The 22,506-nt window shown below is 46.1% G+C and overlaps 1 protein-coding gene across 1 annotated transcript; it reads right to left on the bottom strand.

Annotated features, from left to right (window-relative positions):
* Nucleotides 1-704: 704 nt before the first annotated feature.
* LOC131284118 (homeotic protein empty spiracles-like) lies at nucleotides 705-18,356 on the bottom strand. Its single transcript, XM_058312972.1, has 3 exons — nucleotides 17,504-18,356; nucleotides 3,050-3,204; nucleotides 705-950 (listed from the first exon to the last, which is right to left on the bottom strand). The coding sequence occupies exons 1-3, from the start codon at nucleotides 18,354-18,356 to the stop codon at nucleotides 705-707; spliced, it is 1,254 nt and encodes a 417-aa protein (XP_058168955.1).
* Nucleotides 18,357-22,506: the final 4,150 nt, after the last annotated feature.

Below are 22,506 nucleotides of genomic sequence, written 5' to 3'. Positions count from 1 at the left end.
TCCCTAAGTACGATAAAAGGATATACAAATTATATCGAAACACAATAAAAAAAAACATTGGAATTGTACAGTTTATAGTATTTACATCGTTTTATTTACAGTGTAAAACATTGTGCTTCGCGGAATTACGGAATTTTACTACTTCACTTCAATCAGTGATGGCGTCGCAAATGGTGTCTTGCTTTATTTCATTTATGTTACAAATTATGTCCGCTGGATAGAAGCCACCAACATAACCACAACAGTTGAATAAATACATAGGATACTGAGCACATACCAAGATAGACTACGATTCTACGCAAGTCGTTTGGTTTTTGGCACTCCACCTGAATCTTCTTTTCACCAATACCGATTTGGCACGTCATGTTTGCTTGTCTCAGGGAAGGTTCTCGTAATTGCCATTACGTCTAATTAACTGTGTTCTCTGGTGTTCCCTGTCTTCTCCTTCGTCTCGTATTTGTCACCGAACCACTGTTTTCCACCATTTAAGTCCCTTTGATTAACTCACAATACACTTATCAACAGAAAGGAACTTAGATCGCCACAGTCACTGACTGTTTGTTTGTACAGGACATTGTTCTCATCCTCCAGGGAGCGACGTGAAATCGAAAGGATAAGATTTTCCATCGGAAAAATGCTCCATTACCCTTCTTAATTCCCAAAGAAAGCGCCTTTCCTTGCGAGAGGTTTCCGCTCGTTTCGATTTATCCACGATTATGGTCGTCCTCGCCGTGGTCGTCGTCGTCGTCTTCGCCCCCGCTGGGACACTCGTCATCCATCTCCATGTCGATTAGCTCGTCCTCCTCGTCGTCGTCCTCGTAGGTGCCTCCGGGGCTGCCGGGACTGCGCGTTCCTCCGCCACTGCCGTCACCGTTCCCGCCCGACTTTGCATCCTCCTCCTGCTGCATGCGCTTGTGTTTGGTGCGCCGGTTCTGGAACCACACTTTCACCTACGGGAAAGAAGGCAAAGCCACCAGTCAAATAGCGTTATAATTCGATAAATCACTTCGCTTGCTGCACGGACCATTAAATTTGCTTAACCGAGCCACGTGCCCACGAAAGCGGGGACCAAACTCCGGGGGAAATGGAGCGTTTAAGAGGAAAATATAATGTCACTAACCCCCTTTGTTAGTATTAATCCCATCCAAATATGTTCTACTAGTTACTCCGGGTAATTTATTTCACTTGAACTTCGTTTATTTCATGCAGAGTAGTAAAATATTTGTGATTGGCAGATGTTATTCAAACAGCAACAGTATTATTGAAATTAAAAATGTTTAATTTGCTGTGTTTGACTGTTTTTTTTTAAAATGACTATTCTGCAATCTAAAATCTTACTTAATGTCTTACCAATCGGTTTCAGGTAATTAGAAGGCGTAAAGTTAAATCGAATCTCAATCCTCCTCAAAATCGGTCATGCAAAATCAATCTACTTGGAAATTAATCCTCCGCATAATCATCTTCCATTGTTCCGCCCTACACTGTAGCCGAACCCTTCGGTGCGTAAACTTTCAACCACTTTAGTCTCTCCTCCTACTGCGCGCTTGACCTCGTTTTCTCTCCCCTTCCATCCGGAACTTCCCCTACACAACACGGATCGTGTGCAATTGGGAATTGATACGCATTTTATTAACTGCTAACTACCTTATCCTCCATTTTATTACTCGCCCGATAATGGCTGCTCCGGCAAAACGACACGGAAGCGTCGGTTCATCATCAGCGCGGCCCCCTCTCGGTTCGTGAAACCACGCCACGGTACGGCGAGGCGGATGTGCCGAAGAAAACCACTTGCCAACTTAATGTTATTTCAGCATCCCTTATAACCCTCGTCGTCGTCATCGTCGACGTCCCTGACGACAAGCACATCAGAGCGGGCTTCAGATCTTCGGCTGGCCCGGTTGATTATGGGGGAGTTTACGCGGTTTTTCATATTTTCCTTGCCGCATTGCATCGAGCCACGTTGTCTCGGCGCACGCTCGTTGCTCGAAGCTGGCCCCATTCCACCGTCACACTTTCGCCCCGCAGCAGGATTCGTGGCAGATTGCGAATATTTGTTCAACAAAGTGCTAACAATTTATTTTCCCTCCACTACGCCGAGGGTTGTTCCGGTGTGCCGACCCTAGGCGGTATAATCGAGAAGGAAAACCGATACCAGAGCAACAACAAGAAGAGAAAAAAAAACACACTCAAACGTCGAATCGAAAAAGGGCCGAAACGAAACGACATTGAGAGGGCTGGGGTGAGTGGCAAATCCCCCTTCGCCCGTACGTGATCAAATTTTCGAGCCAATCCAATAAAATGGAGGGAAAATTGCCTTCATCATCCACCTCGGTGCCTTTTTCAAAGCTCGCTCAACGCTATTCGCTAACGAGTTTGAGCTGTATCGAGTGCTTCTGTGTGTGTGTGTTTATGTTTACAAGTATATTGTGTTCTTTTCAACTCCAGCCACAAGGATCATCCTTTGGTGACGATGCAGATGAGACGACGGAGTCGCCTAAAGGAAGCTCCTTTATACGAGCACCACAATCAAACGTGCACCACCAGGGAACGGTAGGTTCGACATAAAATGGAAAACTAGTTTGCAAACACACCCGACTCGAGTGTGGCATCGTATTTTCTCGCCTCTGATTTCAATTTTCTCGCGTCCTTTCGGGGACATGATTTGAGTGCCCGGTGTTTCTTGGAAGTAAACAATAAACTGTACGATTAGTTTAAGATGAAGTTCATGCCTCTTCTATTCTTTCCATAATCTTTATCCTGAAAATCATTTTCATGTGTCCTTTTTGAAACATCTAAAACTGTTAAAACGTATAAAATTAAATAAAAACAAAATAAATTCCTTGTAAAAACAGTTCACAAACAACCGGTGGCGTTGTTAATCCTGACAAATTTCCCCCCATATTGATCCCGTTTTGATAGCTTTCATAGACGTTCCAACCTATCATCATCTCCCGACGCCTCGAAGATTCGACCAACCGTTTGGATACGTCCCCGGATTCAAGTACCCTCTCTCAGCCCTTATGTACAACACATTTTCCCCCCAACTTACCTGCGTTTCGGTGAGACTGAGCGCTTGCGCCAGAGTTTTCCTTTCCGCACCGACCACGTAGTGGTTGTTCTCGAAGGCGTGCTCCAGCTTCAGCAGCTGCGATGGGGAAAAGGCCGTCCGCACTCGCTTCGGTTTTCGAAATGGCAGCAGGTAGTCTGCGAATAGGAAAACATTATCAATTACAAGGCCTGTTTGTTTGTGTTTTGCGAAAGTATTGTTTAATATATTGATGGAAGTGATGGAAAACGCGTTTTCTCGAATGTTTCAAAAAGTGTTACCACCAGCGCAATCGAGGCTAATGTGACCGGACGGGCGCCTCTACGTCGTCGAGGATGCTGCATTCCAGAAGGACCATTTCAAAAGTTTCCTTCTCGTCCCGCCCAGCCCTCCCTTAGATGCTCCCTTGAAGGGGCCGTGCCGTTCTCGTTAGAACTTGGCAACGTGATTGCGTTTCGACACAGCGAACAAAACGGTCCTCGAGGGGGCCCACTCCTGGCTCTTCCCGGCTTTCCCCTGGCCCTGCCCGGCGTCCACCGCGGTGAAACTGACAGAAGGTAATTTGCCTGATAATTCTCACCGGCCGCCGGGGGCCACTGTCAGCTGTCCCGGGAATGCGAGCGCGCATGGAAATACGTGCGCTCTCTTACGCTCCCCTTATTCTATCCTTCATGACGTTTTTTGTTCTCCGTTTTTCCCCGTTCAACCCGCCCAGCGCACAAACACACCAGAGACCGGAACCGGGACCCGGACAGGAATGCTCCGAAATGCGTGCGGCGATAATAACGTTTTCACGATTTTCTACGCTTGCCTCCATTATGTCCTAATGTTTATGAGGAGTTTACTTTGGCCGCGATGTGATAATTTACTAACAAGCTGATTTGATGGACGTCAGGACGAACGCGAACGCTCTGCAAAGGCCCTGTCGGACACGTAGTGGAGAAGTGGTAGGGCAAGGAAAGGGGGAAGGGGAGCTCGATCCCACCCCGTTCCCTTTTCCCGTTGACGGTTTGCGTGCACAATTTGATTTGAGTAGCGGAAAAAGGTTCGTGCTCGCCTTGGGGCCTTCTGCTTCGGACGACGTAGAGAAAGGAATTCGAAGTGGTAACTATTTCTCTTTGATTTTTTGACTGAAACCGTACGAATAAATTTAGCCAGAAAGATCATCGGGTCTCATCAATCTTGATTTGGCTTTACATTGCGCCCGTTTTACGATGCAACCGCCTGAAGAAAAGGAATTTGAGTAGAGAGTTTGAAAGATTGTTTTAAATAAATCCGTAGACAATATGAAATTGTTTTGCATGTTAAATTGAAAGTTCTACTAACTCACTCAATTTATAAATAATTTCTATAGCAGTACTAAATAATTTGTGAATATGAAGTGAACTTTATCAGTAAAATTTGCAAACGTCTCGGAAGAGATAAGCAAGAATCGCATCGAAATTAAAAAGAAATTACGCAAAAATCAATCATCCCAAAATACGATGCTGGAACAAAACTCGTTCCACCCAATCATCTCCTCCTGCGTTCGGGGAAAAATTAACGAATTTGAAGGCAATCAACATCGCCACCAGAATCGCTACCAGATCGGAGCCCGGTTTCCCGCCGGCATGATTGCCACCGGTCGGTCCATTGTGATCGGTTTTTCGAGTTCGACGGTCCTTTTTATTCTGCATATTTCATGTTGTCCCCCCGCCCGGCTCGACACGACTCAACCGAGGCTCCCCCGGGACGTCGTCGGTTCGACCCACGGCCGAGCCACGGTCTGCCTATAAAACACAATATAATTAAATAATTACACATCATTATGGTGCATGCATTTGCATCCACACACACACACACACACACACACGCGCGGGTGCAGCAGTAGCGAGCAGCAATGAAAAGAGAAGCCCTTTTTTAAATGAGGCCCACTAGCACCACCACCACTACCAGTACAGGCTCTATATGGGTGCTTGTCCATCCGGTTAGGGCATGATGGGTGCACCGCAGCCGCTCGCGCGCTGTGCACTGAAATGATGAAAACGAGAAAAGAATTGGTCTTTAATAAACAGTTTCTTAATCGGTTTCCTATCATTGCGCCCAGGAGCAGGGCGGCGCACCGGGGCAGGGGCACCCCGGGAGGGGGCGGGAGGACGAAGGAGGACTAATTTATCGCAAAACCGTTAATGATCTCGAGGGCGTAGGGTGAAGCGATGGCGGGGTGTCTGATGGTTGCTCCCGACATCGACCCATTCTCCACCGAAGCCGCCGCTCGTTGCACATGCACATGCAATGTTTTTTTCTCCTTCCCCCTTTCCCGCTCGCTCTCGTTCCCTCTCATTTGCGTCTTTTTTGCGTGCCAATCGGCCGATGTGTCACCCGGAGCGACTCCATCATGTGGCACATTACTTGCCCATCGAGCAACATCATCATCATCATCGTCGTCGTCGTCGTCGTCGTCGTCGTCGTCGTTTTCTTCGCGTTCGTAGTGGTGGCGGTTATTATTACCGACCCCGGCCACTAGCAGCCAGTGCGAAGTGCGACCGGAGTACCGGCCAATCACATGCTGGTTTTATGTGCAATATTTTATAAACTTGTCACTTTGCTTGTCAAGCCTAATGAGTTTTAATAAATAGTTAATCTACTAATTGGCACTAAACGCAAGCGTTAAATAAAGTAGAAGTCAGGGGAGAGCGTAAAAAAAAAGGAAATCAACAACACTCCTGCGCCGCCCGAGCCCGAGCGCAGTGCGGTGGCTGTTGATTACGCACCCAGGCTCTAATCAGGCCTGGCCAGAGAGTCATTGGGCCGGGGACACCAACCGACGGAGCGACCGGTTTGCGGAGCGATCGATCACCGACGCATTAGCTGCCGCAAGATCAAACAGCGAGATAGAGAGTTGCTGCACAAACGGATGCCAATTGCAGGCGTCAGGACGAGGCTGTGGAGACTTGTAATTATTGAAAGAAAATTTCCCGTCACTGTTGGGTGTTACTTGCAATCGTTTCGTAACGCTTCTCGGATATGGATTTTCAAACTAATTGACCTGATTTTCTGAGGTACAACACAAACTTTTGTTATTTGTTCAACAAGCGTACAGTTTTGTTTGCAAAGAGTCTTAAATCTTTAAAATATGTACTGTTTAACATACCGAATTACAGCACCCACACAAGTCTATGTAAACAAACAAAACTAGTAGAGTTTAAGTAGTTTGCATACGAAATATTGTTCAAAATTACCCTATTCTGAGCGGATAATATTCAATTTTTAGCAACCAGGGCAAGCAACAAAATGTTTTATGTTGAAAAATTCAATCAAGTTTATTTTCCATTCACCATAAATACACAATTCAACATAAATAAATCCGTGATAAGCTTTTGTTGTAAGTTTTTTATTGTAGCAAAGTAAATGTTTTTATTATGTTAATTGGAAATTACAAAATTAATGGTTCCGAAATTATAATTCAGATATGTGATATAATCTGAGCAATGACTCTATGCAGACGAAATGCGAAAAGGAGTACCAAAGAGAGTAAATTTATTTAAATTGAAATCAATGTTCTGTAGCATTCGTAAACCTTCCTTTTACCAAAACATTGTATTTACGTTGTTACTTTTAGATAAGTTCTGTTTTTCCCCAAATAAAGAAACTGTTGGAAATCATTCCTTTCACATATAACATCTTTTTCAAACATAACTTTGTGTCGTTTTCGGTGGCGAAATTCATCGCCGGACGAAGCTGTACATTTGCCGCATTAGCCAAAATCCATAATACCGACATAAATATAAACAATCCAGCACGCGAAAGCTCCCAACAACGGGCTGCACTGTGTATACTAGCCCCACCCAAAAAAAGGCCCAGAAAATGAATCCAACACCAACTCGAACCCTTTCCAGCAGGCAGCTGAAACATTCTACGAGGGCCCTGTCAGGGCTATCAACAAACGGTGTTCCAATTGAAATGCCAAATCAGGTTTGCGCGTCGCCGTCAACGCAAATCGATCGTCAAAACGCTAAATATATTCGCGCAGTCTCGAACGGCAAAACCGGCAACCCCCGAACCCCCGGAAGCACGGCTGGGGTTCGGGTGGGATTGCGGCGATTTCCGTGTACAAATAAAACCATCGAATTGCACCACCGAGCTGGAGGACCTTCCTGCCCACTTCCGAAAACGGTGCCCGTTGCTCGTTGGGCGGCGAAAAGAAACAAACTCGAAACCTGACAGAACTTCACTAGTTTGTGATTAATGGCTTTATAATTGAACACTAAAAGGCCAACGGAAAAAAAGCGGTGGCGGAGGAGCAGGAGGTGTGCTGCTGGTGCATCATATCAACGTCACTACCGGCCCGGGTGATCGATCAGGTCACCCACATTGCGAACCAACGTGCCAGAGGGGGCAGGAGTACTTCGTTGGTTGTTTGGCGGAATATAGGTTTGCCAATTGCGGAGAGATAAAAATCGGCGGATTCGCAAACTTCCAAACGAACTTCAAATGTGGTCGACGGAAACGTTCCAAAGATGATGGTGATGGATAAGCGCTAATGTCACACTGACAGCTGCACGAGCTGAGACTATCGGAATCCAGCCTCTAATGAGGCTATCGCGAGCCAACCTTCGAAAACGGCAACGAATTGTGGCAACATTGTCATTTCCCCCGCTTCAAACGGAAGTGCCCCACGCGGGGTGCATATTATCACGCTGCATCTGTTTTTAAACTTTTCGCCCAAACCTAGCGTTTAATATCGCATTAGTTGATCGACATCGCAGAACCGCAGTGCGGTGCATCAACATCGAACGGAGGCGAGGAAAAACGCACTGCAGTTCGATCGAGCACGCGGGAAAACTGCAACAAAAAAGGCGCCAACGTGACACGGCGACCGATGAGTGTGTGTGTGTGTGCCTTTGCTTGTGTGCGTGGGGCAGGACAATTGGTGGTTGATTGTTCCCATCGGTTGCAGGAACCGCGAACACATCGTGGCCGATCTTCGGGCCGCGTGTAAAGTGTTCAACAATTGATTCCAATTATTTCCCGGCTGCCAAATCAACCCCGTCCTCCGCAAGCCGAGCGAATTAATTCGCAAACATTCACACACAAGCAGCCAAATTGAAGGCCCACCGGACGGCGTCGGGGCAGTTGGTTTTTTTTCCCCCGCTTGGGGAATGCAACAGGAGTGCAAAACCCTTCGCCCGATCAAACCCCGTAATTCCCGGTTGGTAGTAAGCAAACAACCCGGGCAACCTTTTTCGCAGGCGGCCGCGGCAACTTCCTTCCCCGGTGCCCCCCTCCTGGTTCGTGCGCCTTTCGCATCAGTTTTTCGCGCACTAAATTGATCGCCGGCGGGGTTTAAAAAACCGCGGCGAAGAAAAGCACCGACCGACCGAGCAAATGGCGAAAATTGGCCAAAGGTGGAGGGACGGTGGCATCGAAGCAGGCGACGCAAAGGGGGGGCATCGGATCGGATCGGGATCGTATTAATGGCGGTGTAATTATAGCATGTGCAGTACAGCGCGGGCTCTCCCGATCAACATCCGTGCCCGACCCCGAGGGCGATCATTTTGCTTCGATTGTCCATCATTTTGATAATGGCGTTCCTCTGGCGCGCTGACGTACGTGCGTTACACCGCCAGGACACGGCGCTCGTTCGCGCGGGTTTTTAATGAGTGCCCGGGGCGAACGCCATGTGCGTGTGTGCGTGTGCACCTTCTTTCCCGATCGGCCGGGTTTTTCGATCGGAGTCTTCCCCGGTTCGCTCACCTTAACGATGCTTAATTTGATTGATTTCGGTGCATAATGTGCACTAATCGTGATGCACATTACATGCACACCCGGTGCATACGGTCTCGCGCGGTCCCGAGTGGTGATCCGTTTCGGCGGCTTCATCGATCCGTGCTGTTATTTTGTTTTCCACCCGGACCCGCGTGGTCGGGAAGAATAAATAATCTATGTTTAAATTAACTGCCAACTATGTGCGGTGCAATCAAAAGGCATGTGTGAGCTCATTCGAGCGGGCTTCAAATTAATTCAGTAGATCACTCACTGAGCCGACTTTTTGTGTTTTTGTTTCATGCTGCTTCAGGATTTTCTTTACTCATTATGGTCGATGTAAATAGATTGGCAACAGGTTAGTACTTTTATAACATAAACGTTGATGAAATTGCACAGCGAAAAGTTGGTTTGTTCACAACCGTTCAATCCATCTTGCAGTACGAGCAGGCTTAAGCTGTAACGCCTTATCTACGAGATTCTAAAATATTCATAAAACCAACGGAATATCGATGAGTTTCGATAAGAAGAGCCTAGTCACTTCCAGATTGTATACCATTAAAAAAGATTCACTAAAGCGTGTACAGCAACTCCATGACGTTACAAAAAGAAAAATTATTCACCACACGCAGCTCACGTAATCCGCAAGATCCGCGCAAAATGTAGCGTTTAATTAAATTATCTCTAATTTGGTGGCAATTAAGAGCAATGAAGATAAACGAAAATAATTACAGCGCTCTGGCAGCGCTGCATCGAAGCCCGAACGGGTGCATTCCGCAAGAAGCGTGTTATGTGTGTCAGAGCACAAGGCAGCAAAGCACATACTCCAACCGTGGTGGTTAGCTGTGGCTGCCTTTTTGTTGAGCAAAAACAAAAAATCACGTCTTTGATCACGAGAAGATCACGATCAATTGCGGGCACAAAAAGCTCCCTCCCTCCGTGCTAGAGCCCCCCTCTTTTCGAGTGCCCTTGCTCCAATCAACCCAATCAACATGCGGGCGATGGCGTGGCTAGCCGGCTTAATTATGATACTAATGAATTTGTTGTCTCGCTACCACAGTTAGCCGTTGCGCGAACGGATACGATGTTTATTCGCGCTTTCTTGCGCTCCAAATCTGCCTCCTCGCTTCTCCGCATCCTTCGAACCCTGGCCAACGTGGGGTCTGCAAAATTGATTTAATAATAATATGCACACACCAACCGTTGACCCCATTCGGCCACCGTCACGATCACGAGCACAAGCATCACTACCATTATCAATTGTTTTTCCTATTTGCATTCCCCAAGTCAGTGACGATGGCGTGTGGTTTGTTTCCCCTCGTGCAGATAAAGAACTCACCCCTTTCTGGCCCCGATTCTGATTGCTCTAACGTCGTCCATTTCGCGACCAGAAATTTATTTCATTACCCTACCGGACAATGTACCATTAGCGCAGGAGGGGTGCGAGCCCCGATGCCAGAATGGAGCTAAACATTTCGTAATGAGATCTCGTTGGGTGGATAAATAAAATGCACAAGCAAACACACACCGGCAAAATGCTGATTCGACCCTAATTAACCGTATCCGAGAAGGGAGAAGGAAAACTGCACGGTACGGTTAATTTAGACTGCCGGATAGAGTATTTATGCTGTCGAACGCGACGTCCTGCTACCGCCCGATGCAACGTCAGCTTCTTATCGAGATCAAGATAGTCGATCTCGGAACGGGTATCGAACTAACAAACAGACAAATAAACAAAAGTAACCGTTCGACAGAAGTCAAAAAAGATTCCACAGGTCCAAAAACTGGTTCAGCTGGATTTCCTTCGGTTACGATAATTGATACCCGAAACCACGGTCACGGGAGATGGGGCCGATTATTAAGCGCGCACAAAACAACCGGGATGAATATGGAGCGCGCAGATGCAATCGGACGTCATAAATTGCCAATCAAAATGGTACCAAATTGATTGCTCGACGCAGACGTGAGCCGCGAGTGGGGGAAAGGGGGACAAAGTGCAGCTGATGGCCAGTGACGAGCGCGTGTATGATGATTAGAAATGCAGGCAGCTCATTACATGCTCGGTGTACGTTGCATGAACGCTCCAATAAGCCAAATAAGTGATTATACTGACGTTGTTTCGTTTATCTCTCATTAGTTATTTTATTTGAAAGAAATGTTTCATTTTTTTTATCGGCAAGGTACGGATCATTGGCAAATTGGTGTATGTAAACAAAAGTTGGTTGATGTTTCTTAATTCAAGTAAGGAACATTATAAAAAGGGATAATTTTTATCCCACACGCCAAAGTATTTAATAAATTCACACAGTAAATGTATGGAACACTTTTAAAAATTTATAGAAAACGGCCGTAAGTTGGAAATTCTTAAAAAATAAATTAATTTGAAAACCGCAAGAATGTAGCAAACATTTCCAACAAAGCTCGTTTTTGGCTTCAATTAATTTATTTACGTTTTAATAAAACTTATAACGGCCAAAACTGCCACCATGTCTTCAAAAGCACAAAAAAAATATCCTCCCACATTCTTTAATATACTTAATTGATAATTTATTTGTCTCAAACTTGTTGTATTTCTTTTGTGTAATGTTTCCCTTAGAAACCAATTTTAGAATGATTGATTTTTACCCATAAAGTATTTGATATCTCGAACAAATATTGCTGTGCAACAAAACTGTTTACCACCATTTTGAGGAAACGCCCCCGAACGCAAGCAACTTAATCCCGGGAAAAACAGGTTCCCTCCCAGGTTTTGGTGCACCTTATAACATTAAATCAAACTATTAATTCCCTTTCATCAAAGCTCAAACACCTGTCCTTATAAGAAAATGAAACCACCTGTCCTCAAAACGTCTTTGAACGGAGAAGAAAATCACCAATCACCAATTTGATTAGGTGAAATATTTTCCACCTCTCAACGATTTCCAGTGGGCGGAGAAGCTATCTTTCAATGGTCAGAATCACATTCTCGTGGCTGGCATTTTGTGGGACGTATTATGCCTTCAACGTCTAGCAAAACAACACAAGCTGATCGCAATCGTTTCCCCCCGGGCCCCTTTCCCCCGAGCCAGACGATCCCTGTCGGGCTGCATATCTGTTCCCAAAGAAACAACATAAGCATTGCGTGTTAGTTAACACTCTTCCTGACGGAGAAGGGACGTGCCAAGGGGAGGAAAAAGGGAAGCAGGTCCCAGCTGGGGTCTCATCGGCCGATGGACTCATCGACTCCTTTTAACGCACACACGTACCGAGGCACCAAGCACGCACAAACGACACGACAACCGAGCACGCGATCTCCGGGCGCGAAATAAGAAAATAAGATCTCACTAATCATTTTTATTGTGAGCTGGGCACCCGCGCGATAAATGTGTTATGGATTTTAAACGCTAGAATCTGTTGCATTCGGGACCGGAATGCACTTCCTCGCCGGCCAATTTAGGGGTCCTTTTAATGTACTAAATCGTCAAACTGCTTTAAGCCCCGCGGAGCCTCAGTCGTGGGTGCCCGGAAGGCGCAAAAGGGAGTAGCAGTTAAGACAACAAAGGAAAAATTTCAAGCCAAAACGAAATGCAACAGTATTTTTTATGTTTGTTATTTTCCTTTTTCATGCCATTCGACCCCACGAGGATGAGCAATGGAGAATGGAACGTGGCGTAGATTATCTTTATTTATATACGCACTGATATATGAAAACACCTTTGGGAGTTGTACATTTATCCCGAACCGCTCCTCTTCCCCCCGTTTCGGTTCACCCTATTGTCTTTTGCTTGCAGTTCTGTTTCTCCTCCGTCCTGCGACGGACAGAGGGTCCTTTTCCGAACGATGTAAACTAATTAATTATTGTCGGCTGCTCGTTCGTACACTCGTTTGTGCATTTAGTTCGCTCGTTGTGGTTTGTTTTATTTCTTTTTGTGTTCCTTCTCTTCCGTGGTTTTGTTTTAAGTTTCTCCCGTTGTTGTCGGTTTCGTTTCCCTTTCCGTTTGGATGCGGCGCAGGGAGAGTTTCATTCGTCGATTCACATTGAGGGGGAAAACGACAACGGTGGGAAGGAATTAAACAAATGTGATGGCGAATGGAAGAGACAGCAAGGCGAACATGAACGGCTCCTTTCCGCGATCGGTGGTCGGAACAACGCGGCGGAAAACCCGCTCGATTGTGGGGGAAATTTATTTTTCTCACTTTTCGATGAGGAATTAGCTGCTGAAAGTTCGAGCGCGGACTTAACTACGCGTCCGAGGGCGAACTGCATTCGCCGGCAGGCAAATTGGTTCATATACTGCCCTTGTCGTCGATCCTCATACCCTGCCCTTCTTGCATCGAGTGGCCGCTCAGGGGAGGACAACCATTTCGTCGCGCGTTAATAGCTACTGTCAATTATGCATGTCACACACCAGCGCACGGTTGCACCGAAGGTACACCTACACCATTGCCCACCCCGGACTCTGTCCAGCCAGCTCGTTTCCCCTCACGATCCTCACCCTCCCCGAAGGGTTTTTGATTCATTTCGTGTGGTGTCAGACGACATCAAAACACATGCATCCGAAGACATCGCTGGGGCCAACACGTTGACGACGATGATGATGATCGTGATGATCATGACGGCGAGTAAGACGGCGACGGTAACGACAAACCCAAAACTCCCTGGTTTACGTCTGGCCCACGGATTGATCCACTAATTGGAATTCTCGTACGCACCGAGACGCATTACAACACTTAAGCCGGGCCAGCAGTTTAAGCAAACGAGATCCGCGTTTTGCAGGGTAACGCTTCGTGTGCTGGACTTCTTTCTCCAACGGCGAATAAATGTGCGAACGTGCCCAGACCTGCCGGTGGTGTTGAAGGATTTGTGCTACGCAGTTTGGCACGACACCTTATGCCACAGTAATTACGCTGCGTTGGACAGTTTAAATATGCCTCTGTTTCAACTTCAAATTTTTACATATGTGTAAATCAAATTGAAGTGACAATTGCTATTTGACCAAATTGTAACAAAAAAAAAAGTTATTAAAATTTAAATTTCAATGTACAATTATTTAGAATAAGTTCAATGAAATTAAAGCTACGTTTGAAAACAAAATTTATTCAAAAAATTTGTAAGGGAACCGTTAATCATATTGTTAAATATTTATTGAAGCAGCTTTTATATTGTTATAATAAGAAATATTGTTAATAATAAGCTTTAAACCTGGATTTCAATAGGAATGATTCAAAACTCTTAAAATATACTTTCATATTTCAACAACTGTTGATACATTTTGTTTGTTTTCAAAATATTAAACCAATTTGTATCTAAGTATAGGGGTTTTAATCTTATTCACCTTCCATGTTAACATCCTTGTTTTTCTATCGCATTTTATTCAAAGCACAGACAAGCGCTTCGTCGTGCGATCGGTTCTCGTTTCACTCTCTTTAAAATTGAAACAAATTTGCATTGTAGTCAGGTACGCGGTGGGCAATATTGATTTATTATTTGCACAAAACACAGCAAACATGGCGGGCGAAAGAGGAGCGGAATGCCCGAATACCTCCACGTCCCATCCAAATGGAACAATAATGTGCAAGCCGTTGTGTTAATCAAAGTCGCTGGCGGTGCGAAAACGAGGGCACGACCCGGGCGGCCCGACCTCGGCATCGGTTAGGAAAATCAACAAACTACTGTAGGTCAGGAGCGTCGTTATCGAGCGGTGGAAAATCTGCACCACTTTTTCCACCCCTTCGCGCCTTACATCTTGAATAGTTCGCCGGGGTTGTTATCGGTAGCGGTGCAGTGGTGTTGGTGCATGTTTCCCGCGCGAGATCACCCACCCGGTTACTTTCGTCACCCTCGGCCGACATGAGATAATCTCACATCCCACACCGTCTTTACAAAAGGCTAAGTGAAGTTAATTCCCAACTTTCGCCGGCACTAACCGGTCGTCTCGCCCGTCTGTATGGTAATGTAGAACCCTCGCCGTCCGCCTTTCGCCTTTCGCCTTTCGCCAGGGCGGTCCGAAACTAGGCGAAGATTTATGGAATTTTAAATGGGATGAAATGAGAACAAACCTTGTACCCGGGCGACTCTCGTTACACGCTCAATTATTGACTTTCGGGCGACTAATTCTACATCGTGCATTCTGCTGCCTTTCTTTGCCCGTTTTCCCGAAAGGTTGAATTAGTTATTCGTCCCATTCGAACGGTGTAGTGTTGCGTGTGAGCTCTCCACTCGTCGGCTGTCACTTGAGACCGACAAGAACACACACGAGACATGCACCAAAAAAAACCCTCCGAAAAAAAACCCTCCTTTCTCATGCTTTCTTTCAACCGCTTATCGTCTCGGTGGTCTCCCGCCCGAGAATACAGATGTTCCTGATCATCGCGCTCATAAGCATATACGATGTATCACTTCGTGCATGCGTCTGCTCATGGCATGTGCATGTATCTGCTCCTAAAATCGGACCAATTAGTTTGTCACAAACTAAAAAAACGCCGACCGTTGAAAGGAACGATCGTCGGTTCAGGTCTGGCACTTTATTTTTCAATTTTTAAACATGCCCAAAAAACAGTCCAGCACAAGCAGAGGCGTCGAGAACGCGACGCAAGATTCGGTTGACATACCGATACCGAGCTGGTGCGTGAAGGCTACCGAAATGGACACACCAAAAGAGGACGCTTTCTTTGATGGTTCCGAACGGGACGCCCAATTTGAAGAGCCACCGTGGCCACCGGCGTCTTTTTATTTTGCAACTGGAAACCGAAAAGGAAATGCCCGGGAAAGCATCTATCGTTCGGGGAAGAGAGAGGCTCAGCAGGCGACCGGGTGTCTGCATTGGCCACTGGAAACACATGCAAGAAAGTGTGAGATGCGTAACGAATCGAACTTCCGCTCTCCGGTGAAAGAATCTATCGAATTGCAGAAAGGACTAGAAAAAACGATTCGCTACAGTGTTGTAAGTTGAAGGCAAGCGGGTTGTAGTTATGCAATCTTTGAAATTTCAAGGACTATGTTTCTTGTTGTTGTGTTTTTACTTCTGTTTGTAAGGATTCTACAAAACTTCAAACAGTTTTTGATTGCTTCAACTGGTTTTACTTTTGTAAAACGATTGTTTATATTATTATTTTTTAAATATGTGATGACATTATCAAGGAATCTAAGTTTATTCTCAAAAAATACTGTAAGGAAATTTAAGAGTAATGAAACTGTATAAAACAATATGTGAACAAAAGTAATACCGTGTAACGTATTCGCTAAAGTTACGAAATACTAAAGGGATTCTAATTTGCTGATGTTTTTAACATTAAAAAAATATTTCTATAGTTGACTATAAGATTTAGCTAAAGTAGATCATTTTATGAAATTTAACAAACATAAAATAGCTAATCAATAATAGGTAATGGGTCTTCTCTTTGACTAGAGCGACACGAACAACAAATTAATTTTTCGTTCACTTCTTTCCAATTGACCCTATGATGAAGTGTTCAAAAACTTCTGACCAACAATACAACATCATTAAATTCTATATACTCTACAATGGCCGCCACTGCGGTATTCTTAGGCTTCAAAAGCTTCTCCTCAATTCCCCCACCCTAACAGTTTCCTTCCGGAATAATTCCAACCGAAGCTGGGCACAATCTGTACCAGTGCAAAGCGAAGCGGCTGTGAGATGCGACGAACAATGTGTGCCCCTGTGGTGTCAATCAAAGTGAGACCATCAGATACCGCATTCGGAAGCGCTTTTCGCTTTTCCGAGGGTTGCATCGCTTCTTCATTCGAGACACCCAGGACCGGCCAAACGAACCATCTGCGTCACTCTGGTTGACTTTGATGTTGATTTTCTCACATTAAACCGGGGGAAAATGTTTTCCCGCCCGTCCGGACGCATTATCGCTCGTGATCGTGGTGCGTCTCTGGTGCGGCTTCGATCTATCACTCAATTAGAAGAACAAGAGAGAAAGAAAAAAAACCCACGGAAAAGTAAATAATCATTGTGACCGTGTGCATTTTAACCCCTCGAACCGTCCGTGGCTTGACGCGTTAATCCGTGCTAATAAACAAACGGCTGGGGTTCTATTTTTTTACACCATTGGTCTTATCTGTTTGTCATCCATTTTATCTAGCATCCGAACGGAGATGGGAATTGGCGTGATCGGATCGGATAAGTGAGTCCGTGTTGCGCCCTGGAAGTTCTACGAGGGTGAGAATCAAAGCCACCCTATGCCGATATGGGATCGTATCGGGTGCGAAATAATAATATTTATTTTAAATTTGTGCACCCCTCCGTGTATTGAAGTTGAGTTTGTAAACGATCCAACTTGCTTGTTTGAAAGTGCAAATAATTTAACGAGTGGCGTGTTTTAGATTTCGTTTCGAATGGAATTTTTCTCAACTGTTCTTGAAACCAATTTTTACAATGAAGAAAAAGCTTTTCCTCGAGTTGATTCAATGCTTTTAATGAATTTTAATATTCTCTCAAATTACCCACAAGTTTATTGATGTTTAGTTAAACATCAATGATCTTGTCTTTAAATAATCGTACAGCAAAACATTCAGTTAGTTTCGAATAATTTAAACTATAAAAAGATCATGTTGCTCCCCAACCAGTTTTTAAGCACAGAGTATTTATATTTAACCTGGAAAAAATCAAGTTAGATCTTGATTGAATAAAAATGTAAAATATTGATGTTTCTATTTTTGCTAACAGAATATTCAAAGATCTATCCACAAGATACTGTACTTACTTCCGGGAAACCGGGGCGGGAAGACGTTACGTCCGTGTCGGCTCAGCAGCCACGGGTAGAGCGGGTAACTGTCGCGCGGAATGTTGGCAGGATGGTGATGGTGGTGGCCGTGCAGATGCGCCGGATGGCCATGGAACCCGCCAGGGCCGTGGGCTTGAACGTGGGCGAGATGGGCGGCGGCCGCCTGAAACTGGGCCGCCAACAAGTGCTGATTGTGGGCCGCCTGAACCGCCAGCTCGGCCGCACTGCCTCCCATCGGGAACGGTCGGACCAGCCCGGCCGGAACACCCGGCACCATGATGGGCCCTCGCGTCGGAGGAGACACCGACCGGCGATGGTTCCGCGCCGGTTCCGGCGAGAGACACGTTTGGCCCGCGGGTGGACTTCGACTAGAATTGCTGCTCAGATCTATCGTCCGAAGGGACCGCGAGTGAGGGCTCTGATTATCGTCCGGGGTCCTCCGCGGCGACTGCACGGCAACACCACGGACATGCGGATCGAGTGGAGACGTCCCGGAGATACCGGAACCTCGAGGTACCCGTTGGAACTCGCGCTGATGCTGTGGAAACGACCCGTACGGCCGATGGAGGAAACTGTCACTCCCGTTTGGAGCTTGGCCTCGGAAGAAGTGTGATTGCTGTTCGGCCGCCGGGAAGTGACCTTCGCCCAGTGGACTCAACGGTTGCTCGGCGGACGATTCGCTGTTGGGGGAGAAGGGTGGCGGCGTTGGCGACGGGGCTTTCGGGGGCCGCCGGTTCTGGCCACCACCGACGATCGACTCGATGCTGAAGCCGATGCGAGGTTTCTGTGTAGGCAGCGCCATGACGATCGTCGTCCCGGCTGCCATAGGCATGCCCGGAAAAGAGGCACCGGATGTTGCTTCACTTTTCCGTTTTTAACTCAGATCCACCTGAGGTGTGGATTTATTATAAATTTCAACCACATAATGTCAGTCGCATTTTTCACGCGGTTCACTGAAAAGCCTTCGAACGTCACTCACACATCGCCTTATCTTGTCCAGTCTAACCTTTCCTCAGCCGTACACATTTCGGCAAAAGTAAAAAATCACGGAAATCACATTCAATCACAACACATTTGACGAGTTGTGTCACTCATTTTGGCGTAAAATTTAGAGCTTTTCCGGGGGTTCCATTCGGGCACACAGCATGTACCAATCACTCGCACTTCGAACGGCACATCTTCTCGACCCACGGGGAGGCCGTTTTTCTTCCCATATAAACACCGCTAAGCAACGGCGCGCCGCACGTCACGCAACACGAAGCGCAACCATTTGCGCGTCTTTATGGCTTATGATCTTGTTTTTCGGCAGTGGCACATCAAAAATCATCATGCACCGCTGAACGCTGAAGGGAGGCGATCGATACACGCAAAAAATAAACCAACAAACAAACACACACACACACACGAGCACAGCGGAATTGGAGCCGACAAACGGTGAGGTGTTAGTACCAGCAACGGAACGGAACAGTCCCGGACCGACGGTGGCGAAGAAGCTCGCCTGGGAAATCCCTTGCCACGACAGCCTCACGACGTCATCGGGCCAGCATCGGATCACACAAAAACCAGCCCCGGACGGATCAATCCTTTCGCCCAGTTTGCCTCTCGCTCGCACGCACCTTTCCACCGCCGGAAAAAGGGTTCACGTTCACGCACGCCAATGGCGCTCCATATCCCGCCACGTCCGGGCGCACAATAAAAAGGTGAGTGTTTTTGTTTTTTCTACGCTTCCCTCTCTCTGTTTCGCACCACTACCAGGGGAGCGCACGGCACCGCACGAACACACTGCTGAACAGTAATCTTTCGCCGATTGTCCTGGCAAGTCCGTGCCGTTCGCTGTCTCGCACATTCTCTCTCCCTTTCGCTCTATTTAATAACACCAACCAACATAGCGCCAGTTGCCACGGTAACGTAACACCGCTAACTAACACCATTCACGAATAATGAAATATCATTAGCGCCTCCAAGGGTGCCTTCCTTGCTGCTCAAGTTTCCCCATTTTCCCTCAACCCCCTGGCGAACGGCCACAGAAAAGCTCCAAATCCCCACCAACACAGACTCGCGGACTAAAACGCGTGCCCGAGCTCCCCTTTTTTCCGAGCAGGGTGCCTCTTGAAGGCTTTCGCGCCCGAACATGTTCACGTTCGAATTCCCCTCCGAAAGAAAATCGCATCAACACGAAGAGGCGAAAAAGCAGGCGAACGTTTGTTCGAAACGGGGCGGAGCTTCACCGTTCGGGGTGATAATGTTTTGTCAGTTTTGGTTCTTCGAAAAGCGGGTGGAAGAGAGGGGGCTTTGTGGGTGAACGGGCATGTAAACAATGAAGTAAAAGGGGGGCAACGCGGCATCCGCCATTGGTCGCTACCGCCATCGTGTTATGTGCCTATGTGTGTTCCTCATGATGCTGTGAAAGGGTGGATGAAAACCGCAAGGGGAGAGGTTCCGGGGGGTAGAAAGGGGAGCAATGCTCAATTCACAACAGCTGCAAACCGTGGTTCCCGAGAGCTACCCGTCCCCACACCCGTCCGGGATGGATCTTGTCCCATCTTGATCCAGGAAGGAAACCGGACGGTCCGAGGGTCGGGAGGAGTCCCTGGCCCGAGTTTTGCTCGCTTAACAAATGGGAGGTTTTTCTTGCGCCTCGGCCATAATGGCATATATTTACTTTATTTATTATATATTATTAGAAGCTTGTTAAAAGTTCATTCTATAATTGCTTGCTATGTTATTTGGTGTTTTATTTTCGTTATTATCGCCATTTGCTCTTTGGGGCGCAGCTTCTCGCCAGCCAGGGTCGTGGCGGGCTCTGCAGGGGTGGTAGGAGGGCTGAGAACAGGCTGAATCTGATTACGGTTTGCCACGGCACAAAAACAGGACTCCGGGAGAGAACTGAACCGAAGCGACAGTAGTGACCGAAGCATTGGCGTGCAAATGGCGGATTGTTTCCTTTCTCCCCCGGCCGAAGGATGCGCCCGGACGGGTCACAAGGGAAACGAGTGTATGGTTGTGTGTATGTGCAAAGTGAAATTGCTTGCTGATTTGTTTTCTAGTGGAATTTGCCTGGTTTTTTTTTTGTTTTGCTCACTTTTCACTTCGCCTTCCGGACTATCATTAATTGTATTTTTCCCCCCACTGCCCGATACTGATTGCGTTGGCCATTTTGTTTCCATTTTCCACGTTGGCTGGCGGCGGACTGTTGGTCCACCCAGGGCAGGATGGTACGTGTAAAATATTGTTGTTGGGCAAACAGATCAAAACAGTGCTGGACGCAAGTTATGGTTTGCAATTAGGAGACAATCGCACCGTTTCGTTTCGCTTTTCCATTGTCCATTCCAGCTCGTTCGTGGGGCAGCAAACTTTTTAACCCGATTATTGATTTGTCAGAACGAGGGTAATGATGTAGGCGAAGCGTGATTTTAAGGGCTTTAAGAGAAGCACTGGGTAATCAGCGCAGCAGCACCATAATTATGACTTATGTTGTAGAAGACAATCAACAGAGTCCTAGGCACGTCTAGTTCGTAGAGTTTTATTTATCGTTCTTTTAAATTAGACCGAACGCTAATGATTCTTCACAAGATTGACTCACTGAGTGTTCTTTTAAATTATCCTTCTTTAGATCTCTTCTACAAAAGACTTTTTTATTCATGTCCTTTGAATCGTAGGTTCAAATTTACCTGTGATAAAAGATGTTATGTCTTGAACGACTGTAGAGTTGCGATACATTGGCATATGTAGCAAAAATATCGGTAAACTAATGTTTATTTAATTTGAAAGACTTTACATTTACAGTTTGTCATTTCAGCCAAATAGCGATGCACATTAAGCTTGAACATTATTTTAAAAAGTGAAAGAATCTTACGCTTATGAATATCTCGACGAGAAAAAATAAGAATCCTTGAAAAGCTATGAACAAATTATATCGTTATTACTTTGATTGAACGTAATTGAGGGTTCGCTTTTTATATTTTTCAGAAACCCGTTTATCTATTTCCATTTATTGGATTTTTTTTTCAATTCAACCTTTTGACCAAATTTAACTTTTGAAGTGTGTTAAATTCTACCATTTGTTAAGAAATCACTTTTTAGCAAAGTCCATTTTTCGTTAAATGTTTAAACCTATCTTATTAAACGGTTGAGCAAAATTGAAACATACCACTTCCCTCATCTCCAATGTATTAGACATTCTTGTTCACTTCAAATATACCCCTCAAAATGTTCTTGTACCTATGGTGTTAGATTTTTAGGTTGAAGACCCCGATGAATCAAGATCTTCATTTTATGAGCATAGAAACAGTAAACATGAAGGATCTGGGATGAACATTTTACAAACAGAATGTGTTTAGGGACAATTTAGCAATCATTCGCTGCGCAATTCGTACGACCCGAATCCGATGCATTGCCCATGGTTCCCACATGTCTGCAAACATTCCCATGCTTCCCATTGCACACGCCGTTAAAAAGACTGTCGACCCATGTCACCAACTGTCTGCGAACGCCACAGTCACAATGTCTGCTACACGAGTACCCAGAATGTCTCCCAGAAATCGTCAGGTAATCGAAGCTTCGCCGATACGTTCTCAAGTCATGGCTTTACAAACGAAACAGGTACCTTCGTCCCGAAGCTGCGATGCCTTCACGGAAATCTACCTCATTAGAGCCGCTTCACACCTTTCCCAATAATGAATAACAAACAAGTACGTCCTCCAGCCGGGACCGACGAATGTCCTTTCTCGAACCATAAAACAAGACATCGAAGCACCTTTCTCTGGCGCGAGGACCTTCCGTGAAAAACGATCGGTCGGATCGGTTCGATAGGATCGAAGCCAGTGCCTGATGAACAACCCCCCACCGGGGCTGTTTGTGTGTCCAGCACGCAACAGGCCACTCCAGGCCTGCGTTCGGTTCGATCAATTATTTTATTAATCGACAACCTGTTGCTATGCAGCACTGAAACACTGCTAGAGGTACATCCTGCGACCGATCCT

The sequence above is a fragment of the Anopheles ziemanni genome, chromosome 3 (genome assembly GCF_943734765.1).
Source record: "Anopheles ziemanni chromosome 3, idAnoZiCoDA_A2_x.2, whole genome shotgun sequence".
Classification (NCBI taxonomy): domain Eukaryota; kingdom Metazoa; phylum Arthropoda; class Insecta; order Diptera; family Culicidae; genus Anopheles; species Anopheles ziemanni.
This window is presented reverse-complemented; position numbering and strand designations above follow the sequence as displayed.